This window comes from Actinia tenebrosa, unplaced genomic scaffold (genome assembly GCF_029948245.1).
Source record: "Actinia tenebrosa isolate PJP-AT-01 unplaced genomic scaffold, QUT_ActTen_1.0 PGA_scaffold1__47_contigs__length_23844297, whole genome shotgun sequence".
Taxonomy (NCBI): Eukaryota; Metazoa; Cnidaria; class Anthozoa; order Actiniaria; family Actiniidae; genus Actinia; species Actinia tenebrosa.
In genome coordinates this window covers 4,962,900-4,973,507 of record NW_028292578.1, presented here as the reverse complement: position 1 = coordinate 4,973,507, position 10,608 = coordinate 4,962,900, and the positions used below count along the sequence as shown (strand labels likewise).

Below are 10,608 nucleotides of genomic sequence, written 5' to 3'. Positions count from 1 at the left end.
AATCCTGTTGTAGATGGCCTTTTTTTTCCTCCAAAGAGACAGAGAGATGAATATCATATAATTGAAGGCAGAATAAACAACTTGATGCTTAGAAAGCAGCACGCTGGGTCCAATTATGAAAAGCAAATTTTTCAAGATTAATCAACATGCGATGTGTCGTAATTAATAGGAAAAGCTAAAGCAGGTGTTTTCGTGGCATCATGTGACTCTACCAAACACCTAGCACTGATCTCATGCATATCATATCCCCGTGAATATCCACGTGACAGGTGAGTGACAGGTTAGTAAGTCGCGCAAACTAACCTGCTGAGCCGAGCAGAGAACGAATGCTGATTGGCTGTTTTTTAATTTTATTTCATTTCCTTCTATTTTCACGGATTCCTTATTTGAAAAGTTTCGTACTTGTCGTATGATATCTAGAATATTGCTTACATCCTCTCTTATTGATTGATTGTAATTCCTGCATAAATGGCTTTGATCAGTTCTGTAGCAAGCAGTACATAAATCAATCCCTCCATTCTTATCCTATTCATGTATCGAGGCTTGTTCTTTTTTGTATTAACGACAGTATTCTCTTTCACTGATTCATAATACTTTTTTTTTTTCTGGTTTGTGCAACATATGCTTCCCAAAAAACGACTAAAGAAACAACAACAACACTAACAAACAATAGTAATAATAATAATAACAATAATAATAATAATAATTAGAAAACAACAACAGTGGGTCCAGTAAATAAGATGTATAAGATATTTCAATATGAAAGATAGAATCTTCCGGCTATTTGTTATCACTTTTAGTTTCTCGATAATGATAGGATATATGGCAACATCAGTCCTCGGCCAAACAATAATGAAAAGCACCAAAATATTTATACATGTCGTCACCCGTGTTATTTGGCATATCCTCTGAAATGACTGATTGAATAAAATAGAAGAATCAAGGATACCATTCCAATGTGTTTGTTAGTGAATTTAATTTTTATGGGCTGTTAAAAATAGAAAGATAACAATAAAAAATGTCAGGGAAGTATACGGTTGAGCTAGACTCTGGATAAAAATATGATTAAGAACTACCCGAGGGAAGCCAAAGTGCATTTGATTTGGTTTATGCCCTGATCGTGGAAGAGTTTAATTGACAGATGATTGAATACAGCTGCTTCCCCTATACATTACCATAAGACACACAAAACAATGCCTCGTAGAGGCAGCAGTTGATCAGAGCGACTCCAAAACTTTCTATTCGTTGTTCTAGTGATCTGACCAAAACTAATGCAACTACTGTACAAAGATTGATGACACAGATCACCACAATGAACGATCCAATCTTGTCAGTCATGCGGCAGTCATATTGAGTTGGTTTCACTGTTTCCGGAGCAATTACGGCTTACATCTCGTTTAATCATACTTCTCGCGGCTTTTATGATTAAAAAACGCAGTAATTGAAACTAGTAGCAGCAACGAATCGCTTGGTAGCGTTCATAACATCCAACATGAAAATCGCCGCCGCTTAGATTTGATTAGAATGAATATTTTTACCATACAGCGCATTGGGAACGCGATAAGGTTATACGACGCATCATCAGAAGACGGCAAATGCAAATCATGAGATGAGACATTGAACATTCATTATATCAGCCTAAATCTAATCTTAGCCCAGCATGCTCTCAAAAAGGCCAACCACAAACTTTGCAATTAACGGAGCAAACTTCTTTGTTGAATATTTGCCTCCGTAGGGCGGTGACAAATCACATCATCAGCATCAGGTAGCGAGGCTAAATCTTCTTCTTTTTGACCAGATGATCATGTCGACCAATCGACCTTACTTTGCAAAGCGTCAGTAAAACCTGAGCATTACTTACTAACCCCCGTCATGCAAAAGTGCATGCTATGATTCATCTGTTTCGAAGCCAAGAATAGCCAAGCTGAACTGGTCCTTTGTACTCGTCAAGAGGGGATGTGGGGATGGGTAAATGGAAAAATACTAGCTGGAACAGAAACAAAATGATGTTTTTGCGTAAATAAAGTAAGAAGAAGAAGAAGGAAAAAACCCAGTTGCGCACCAACCTGGTACGCCGTTACCTATCCTGGGATCGAAAGTCCTTAGAATTACATAGCTTGACAGCAACGATAGGTAACTGGGCGATGATCTGCCACTAAGAGCTAGGCAGGAATCGGCTACACTATGCCGAGTAAAGCTCGATTATATGCACCTACTTCAATAAATGTTTTCATCGCCAAACGCGACATGGTAATGGTTTCGTTTCAATACAAAGAGAACAATGAATCAGTCCCAACACTAAGGTCCATGTTCTTGAAGAGAACACAAGTCATTCGAGCTATTAATTCTTGGATCTTGGATGACCTATCTCCTATCCCCTATTGCCTTTGGCGATGACAACGGTTAATGAAATAGGTATATAGAATCATGTGAGTACGGTCTACCTAAGGGCGTTTCCCAGTCCCTGCGCAACAAATAATTCCCCCAACACCCGGTACCTTTCCTCTAATGAATACGATCCATATCATACTTGTGATCATGAGTTGATGCATACATTCCATAAAATTTTATTTTCTGATTCTTTCTATTTACATTGCAGCATCTGCATGGTGCGCATGCGTAGACTATAGATTACCAGTACCATACAATCTATACATACTCCCTATCAATGCCAATAAATTATTACGTTAAAAAGTGCGTTAAAATGAGAAATACTTAAGAATATGGATCAAATTTTCGTTGTCTTATCTTCTCGTTGAATATACAAAACACAGACTTTAGTTCATGAAATTTTCGAGTGATTTTGCGTGAGCAACAAATCATAAATCGATTGTGTCAGAATAAATAAAGGTTTGTGTGTTTGACGAAAAGTGGAGAATACAAAAGAAGAGAAGAGTTCTAAACGGCAGCTTGAATAGAGTGCAAACAATATAATCGTGAAACTTTAGTAATACTAAATAGCACAATTTCATGCAAATTCCATTGTTTTCTATTGTTTAACTAGCACTATTTTGTACTATTTAGTAATTAGTGTTTCACGGATTAATTGTTTGCACTCTACAGAAAGTGGGTAAGAAGTAATGTAGCATTGAACAAGTCAGATGGTTTCTGAGTGTTTGTTAGTGAATACATGGTTTCTAAAATATCTGACAACACTCACTGGTTACTGACCTAACAGAAGGTGATCGTAGGACCTGTAGGCCAGGAGTTTCTGATTTGAGAATCTTCTGCCTCTTAACATCGACTTTCATGTCAATGTTTTCTAGATCGGTTGGTGTAAGTGAATCCCGTTTACCTGACCCACCATTACACAAAATATCACCATTACTTTCTACTAGAGTTCTTTCTAGTTCCGAAAAACTATGAATGTACTTGACAGCACTGCCTTTGCGTTCAGATACCAGGCAGCTGTAATCAGAAGGGGCAGTATTTGCCCTATCATTGCCATCCTGGAACATCACACATTCATCAAGGTTACTGACTAGTAAGGCGTTTTCCTTTAGTAACTTGTGATTATTATCAGTAGTAGTAGTACCCGTCCCTTGTTCTCCAAACATGTTTTCCTTATTACTTTCATCTATACAGTCTAGGGTTGTAAACTTGTTTTCACTGTGGAGTAAGAAGTTACTTCTATTCAAACAGTTTGTTTTTCCGCCTCCATTTTGTTGCTGAGTACTACCCTTGGAGCTTTTATCATCGTTTGTAGTCTGACTGGAAGTCGCATGACCTAAATGTTCAATTCGTTTATTCCTACTACCGCTTCCATCCAGTCCACCGTCCCCTTCACTTCCACTGTCATCTCGGCGATATTGTCTTGGGCTTCGTCGACAACTAGAGCTTGTATTCAATCTTTTCATGTGTTTATCTAAATCATCATCATCTGAGCTGCTACAACTAGATGAACGTCGGCTCCCAGATGAAGTAACGGGTGATAAACGTCTCGGGGTTCGTCTTGGTTTAATGGCTCCACCACCTGTGTGCTTACGCGATCGTTCTATTCGAGGAGAGTTCATTGGACTGTCATCTAAGTCTGATTCACGTTCCTCAAATATTTGGTTCAAATGTAAGGGTGTACTCTTGGCTTTAGCTAAAGGCATGTGCGAGTTGATTTGTCTACGGTTCCGTGGTTTAGAAGGAACAAGAGAAGGCCTGATGTTGTCTTCCGAACTACGACATGATGAAGATCCTGAGGCAAAGTCGTCCAACGAACGGAATATTCGACGACTTTCCATGAGATTCCCATCATCATCTTCCATGGAACTATGTAAAGCTTCGTCAACTTCAATTGCGTGAGCCTAAAAACCACATAACAGGCATATACTGTTAATGGTTACCACATCCTCCCTACCCTGCATCCCATATGCCACTGACATGACCCCCCTGTTTACATGTAACATAGTGTACCTGGATGAACCCAGTAACCCTCCCTACCCTGTTAGGTTCCATATATCACTGGCATGGCTCCCCTTTACATCAGTGATATGGTAACACAAAAGTGTTACACCGTACCTGGATGATCTTGTTCATGATTTGTCCTTCTCTTGGCACCAGTCTTCTAGAGCTTGTTCTTGGACTATTGTCACTGGATTTTTCCGAACCACTATCACTTTCTGCAGATGATGGCCTGTGGCAAAACCATTCAAGTACTTCAAAATGTGCATAAACTATACAAGTTGTTATAAGCTGGTTGTTTCAATTTTGTTTGTCTATCTATCAAAGTTAGTGTTATCCCAAAGTCCACTGCTCCAGTTCTCTTTACCCTGACTTGGATCAATCTGTGAGGGGTTTAATCTGTGAGTTAGCCATGCCCTGATTTAGATCAGCCCAGAGGTTGTTTCAGGGTTCGATCTGTGAGTTAGCCATGCCTTGATTTAGATCAGCCCGGAGGTTGTTTCAGGGTTCGATCTGCAAGTTAGCTGTGCCTTGGCTTATATCATCACAGAGGTTGTTACAGGGTTTTATCTGTAAGTTAGCTGTTTCCTGTCTTTGAACAGTCCATGGTTAAGGTTGTTACAGTGTCCAACCTATGAGTTAGCCTTGTCCTGACTTATTTTAACGTTTGATAAAAGTGTTTTGTAGTTGTAATAGTTAAAAGTTAATGATACCTTGAGGGTGTTCTGTGTGCTCTTAAGGCATTTTCCGTTACTGAACCTCGACTTCGTTTCTTTTTCTTTGCAGCATTAGGGCTATTAACATCATTTATTGGTTTAGTTCTACGAAGCTGTTCTGCCAATAGATAGTATGTAGCAGCAGTGTGGTTGTAAGGATCCTCTTGAAGAGACCTGTTTACAAATCATTTACATTTTGTTATTTATAATGTAGGAGGAAGTTTACAAGCTGAAAATCTGCTGAGAGAATAAATCATGCCATGCTATGCTATGCCCTGTCTTGCCCTGTCCTGTAATGACCTGCCATGCTATGCCCTGTTCTGTCCTGTCCTGTAATGACCTGCCATGCTATGCCCTATCCTGCCCTGTCCTGTAATGACCTGCCATGCTATGCCCTATCCTGCCCTGTCCTGTAATGACCTGCCATGCTATGCCCTATCCTACCCTGTCCTGTTATGACCTGCCATGCTATGCCCTATCCTGCCCTGTCCTGTAATGACCTGCCATGCTATGCCCTATCCTGTCCTGTCCTGCAATGACCTGCCATGCCTATGCCCTGTCCTGCCCTATCCTGTAATGACCTGCCATGCTATGCCCTTTCTTGCCCTGTCCTGTAATGACCTGCCATGCCTATGCCCTGTCCTGCCCTATCCTGTAATGACCTGCCATGCTATGCCCTGTCCTGCCCTATCCTGTAATGACCTGCCATGCTATGCCCTATCTTGCCCTGTCCTGTAATGACCTGCCATGCTATGCCCTGTTCTGTCCTGTCCTGTAATGACCTTCCATGCTATGCCCTATCCTGCCCTGTCCTGTAATGGCCTGCCATGCTATGCCCTGTCTTGCCCTTTCCATGTCTTGTCCTGTCTTTCTCAGTCTTTACTTGTTCTTCCCTGAAGACAATCTACTGTAAGTGTTTACAAACCTCAAGATCTGTTCCTTAGTGGCTATGTTCCCTGATTCCATCTTATCCACTAATATCAGGTGTTCTTCTGGTGTAAGTGGTAATTCTGCTACCAGCGGCACATCAAATGGCACTAATGGCGTATTGCCTTGCTGTAACCAGGGATGTTTTATTATGTCTGCTATGCTTGCACGATGATGTGGTTCACGTTTAAGCATGCGGGATATAAGGCTGAGGAATGAATTAGTATAGGAAATCACATGATTTTGAGTACAATTCGGATTTGATTAGTAAAGGTGTTTTGAAAGTTTTCAAAATTGGATGAGGCTTAAGGTAATTCCCTTGTTTTGCACTGCACATTTTTCTGCGCATGCAACTAAATGCATGGAACTAACAAAGTTTAGGCATTTTTCATTCGGAAACTATATAAGAAACATGTTCAAAACCAATTTTCAACTATTCTGAGATGTTTTTTCAAGATAAATCAAAAACGAGAAGGGTGACCCAGGGCTTTCAATAATATTTGAAGTAGATGGATGAAGTTAAAAAGTACACGTCTGTTTCCACAAATTTTACTTCTTATTTATTAAGAATGATTTGCAAAATAGCCGGCGGTATGAAGGTAAGTACCCGGCGATAAACCGCCAGTAGCCGCCTTCTATTGAAACCCCTGGTGACCCCCATTTTTTACTTCAGAAAAATGCGATGCTTGTCATTATATATCAAAATATGAAGGAAAGTTATTGGATAGATTTTGAAATATTTTGATGGGAATAGTTGACATGTGCAATTTTTGGACGTTCGTAGAGGTGCATATACCTGCATTTTTCACTAATAATTCAAGAATCATAGTCATCCAATGATTTTGATGATTTAATAGCAAAGATTATCTAGCAAACTTCAAGTTATAAGTACGTTTTGTTATATGAAAGTACTTTTAACGGTGAACAAAGGTTCTTGATTACAGCTTCCGGTTGCTACCGCATTTCACTATAAAACCCATAGATTGACATATTTGGAGAGCATCTAGCGAAAAAAAAAAACAAGAATGGTGACCCCATCTTTTTATTGCAGTTTATAAATGTCCATAACATAATTAATGTCCATGCCAACTTTAAGGACAAAATTATTGGCAAAATTTCTTTCAAGGGAATTACCTTAAGGCAAGTCCAATTTGAGAACTTTCAAAACATCACGAGTATCTACTAATTCCGAATTGCATGAGAAAATCATGAGAACTTTTGTTTATTGTACATTCAACAAGATTGCACAACTTAATTGGGACTTTACAGGGTACAATTAACAATTTAACTCCTCTAGTCCAATCAGAATAGAGTAATTTTGTTGAATGTATGGTAATATTTTTTCATTATATGCATGAATTGTTGTCATGGTCTGACAGTGACAGACCTCTTTACCTTAGACCATGTGTCATTCTCTTGAGGATAATATTCAATATCTTATCATGTTATATTGTTAAACAAAGAAATGATATTCTAGGGAATGATTATGGTCTATAATGGGAAAACATTAAATCCAAGGTTAAGAGGTCTTTTTAGAAGCTAATATTTATTGTGTATAGATTGAAAGACAACCAAACGTTCATTTGCACTGGTCACAACTCTAACCTAACCCTAAACCTCACCAATTTGATGAAATTGTTGTTAATTAGGAGGCTGTAGGTTACACTTACATCTAGTAGTATTCTGTATACTTTATGAATCATGACACAGCCAGCTTCGTAGTGTAATGATGTGTCTTATTGCTACATATAGACTAAATGCAAAACTTGAACCGATGTGAGGCTTAAGTTGTGAACAAAGGGATTTGGCGTGATTCAAAGTAATCTGGTGTAATTCAAAAGTCACGAATCATACCAGATTCCTTTGTTCACAACTTAAGCCTCACATCGGTGGGAGTTTTGCATTTGGTCTATGACCTCTTAATACTAGCCAAAGCAGTTGAAAAATTATTGGGGGGCGGGGCAGGGGGCCCCCTAGCACCTCCCCTTGCTATGGCCCTGTTTCCCAAATTTGCTTGACTGGTCACAAGACAATGGTTTTAAGTTGATGTTAAACTTGCTAAATAACTAAATAAAATTTAGTCTCAACTTCAAACCATTGTGTTGGTGGTCATCCACGTGAATTTGGAAAGGTTTATTAATCTATTTTTAAGTCAATGAGGCTAGCTCTAAGGTAGAAAAATGCCACTCAATACTGAACCAATAGTGTATTATTATTACCTTTTGCATAGACCGGAAACGTGTGATGGAACTTGATAGCAACAATCCATTATTTTCGTCAATGTTTCACTGTCATTGGCTTCATTAAATGGTGCTTCACCACTGACCAACATATATAAAATGACACCTAAACTCCATACGTCTATAACAGAAGAACAAAAATGTATAACATTAGACATGCCACTATTACATGGTATTGTGACTCACAACAACATGCTGTAATACAATATGATACTTTCTCTATTACAGATGTAAAATAGATTTCTAAAGAGAATGATGCGTGATCAAACACACGTTTGGCTAACACAACATCGTCTGTTAATATACCTCTGGGTAAAAATAAAAAACTTTGAGATGGTTTATAACATAAGTACATATTTTTATTTAAATAAAAATATATCCTTTTTTCTTGTAATCTTAAATAAATCTGATATTTATCGATGAATGTGCATTTAAATTTTGAAATTTCGTAAGTATTTGCGCAAATATGGAATTTGAATGTATGTAAATATGTAAGCTTATATAATAATGCTTATCAAGATTTTCTACTTTTTGCCCTCTCGTATTAACATTATAAAATGCAGGGGGGAAAAGTAATCAAGCCCCGAAAAATACAGATAACATGGAAAATATCGAGGTAAATACAGCGGAAGATGTCATTCGATGCTGAGGAAAAATTTGAAAATCAAAAACATACAGGAATATTTTAAAAATCAAAAATGACGGTCCAGCTACAAGACATTCTTATTCTTTGTGTTTTCAATATAATTTCATAATTTATAATTTCTCACATAATCGTTAAAGCAGTTTTGAACATATTTTCTCCTTCAAGTACTCGATTCCAAAATGTACGAAGAAAAGCAAATATATTCATGGTGATTGTTTTTAAATATGAAGATCGTCTTAGACATTTTTTCACTAAAGCTTAAAGGATAGCGAAAAAAACCCAATATTTTTAAAAACATCTTCACTAGTTCGGAGCTTAAAGTTTGCAATAATAAATCAAAATGGTTGGTAGGAAAGTAAAGAATTTACGTGGGTTGGTTGTTATTAACCAGTTCTAAATATCTTACCAACAGCAGGCGCTTCGTAAGCATCTCCTAGTAAAACCTCGGGTGCTGAGTACGCCAAAGATCCACAAGCGGTCTCCAGTTTCTGATTTGGTATAAAATTATTGGAAAATCCAAAATCTGTCAGCTTTGCTAAGTCTTGGTTCTTAAAAAAGATGACATTTTCAGGCTTTAAATCTCGATGTACGACATGCAACTTATGACAATAGTCAATGGCAAGTACGATTTGTCGAAAAAAATAGCAAGCTTTTTCTTCGGTTAAACCACGGTCATGGTTCATAATATAGTCATACATGTCTCCACCATCGCCCAGTTCAAGGATAAGGTACAGTTTAGTTTTAGTATCGATTACTTCGTACAATTTAACGACGTTTGGATGTTGTACAAGCTTCATGCACCGTACTTCTTTCATGAGATGTTCCCTCGAAATCTCGTCTAGTTTTGTTTTGTCGATCACTTTGACTGCTACTTGTTCGCCAGTAAATACATGTCTTGCAGTTTTAACGACTGCATAGTGTCCTCTGCCTAATTTTTCTCCCAAATCATAAAGTCCTGCTATCTGACTGTCCTCTAGACTTGTTTTCCAGCTATGCTTCGCCATCTTGCCTTATGAAATGGACGACGATCGGTGTTCGGCAACCAACAATGCAAATGTCAGCTGGTCAGCCAATCACAGTCATTCTTTCTTTTACACAATTCCAACAGGAAACTCAAGGTTTTTTTTTTGTTGCCTTCTCTATTTCAAAACTTACTGAACTACGGTAGTTCAACGAGTTTCGAGTTCAACGAGTTTCGAGATCAACTAAAACGGAAAAACACTTGTGTAGTGGAGTTGATGAAATATAATAAATGGATAAACACTATAGATCTAGCCTCGACGTGAAGCCATTGTTTGGTGCTCACTGAAGGTCCATAGCTTGGTACTCTTTAAATTATATATATGAAATATGAAATACAAAAGCTTGAAGGTGTTGAAAGGATATTTTGATAAGCCTCTGGATAAGCCTTTTGCCAATCTACCCCAGCCATTCGCAACAGGACCCGGGCAAGAGGAATGGAATTTTTCTTTGTCTAAACCTGTTTTTAGTTCTCCTGAATTAGACAAAAAATAACAAAATCATAACAATCATAAATAGAGTAAATAAATGAATGTTTATAGGGTGAAATAGAGTGATTTTATTTGGCCCGTGAAACAATGGAGTTGCGGTCTAACTACTATCATTCTTCCTACACGGGCCAAGCAACACCACTCTACTTTCTTATGTACCCTCCGGTGAGGAAAAA

At 38.1% G+C, this 10,608-nt stretch overlaps 1 protein-coding gene across 3 annotated transcripts; it reads right to left on the bottom strand.

The window, feature by feature from the left end:
• Positions 1-330: 330 nt before the first annotated feature.
• Positions 331-10,064, bottom strand: LOC116299548 (uncharacterized). Of its 3 annotated transcripts, none has more exons than XM_031708223.2 (7): positions 9,328-10,064; positions 8,255-8,396; positions 6,034-6,243; positions 5,106-5,282; positions 4,510-4,624; positions 3,172-4,295; positions 331-1,983 (listed from the first exon to the last, which is right to left on the bottom strand). In XM_031708223.2, the coding sequence occupies exons 1-7, from the start codon at positions 9,923-9,925 to the stop codon at positions 1,947-1,949; spliced, it is 2,403 nt and encodes an 800-aa protein (XP_031564083.2). In that variant the 5' UTR covers positions 9,926-10,064; the 3' UTR covers positions 331-1,946. The 3 variants fall into 3 exon arrangements, with proteins under 3 accessions (XP_031564083.2, XP_031564084.2, XP_088889407.1); XM_031708224.2 differs by having other exon boundaries at positions 331-1,987; positions 9,328-10,063; XM_089033281.1 differs by lacking the exon at positions 331-1,983 and having other exon boundaries at positions 2,552-4,295; positions 9,328-10,060.
• Between the last annotated feature and the right edge of the window lie 544 nt (positions 10,065-10,608).

What these genes read in the sequence shown, in the direction of transcription:
- LOC116299548 (XM_031708223.2), bottom strand. Translation starts at nt 9,925, where the DNA reads ATGGCGAAGCATAGCTGGAAAACAAGTCTAGAGGACAGTCAGATAGCA. An exon ending in GCACACAGAACACCCTCAAG is followed by an intron (nt 4,625 to 5,105) that starts GTATCATTAACT and finishes GTTTTGCCACAG; the next exon opens with GCCATCATCTGCAGAAAGTG. An exon ending in TCATGAACAAGATCATCCAG is followed by an intron (nt 4,296 to 4,509) that starts GTACGGTGTAAC and finishes TGTGGTTTTTAG; the next exon opens with GCTCACGCAATTGAAGTTGA.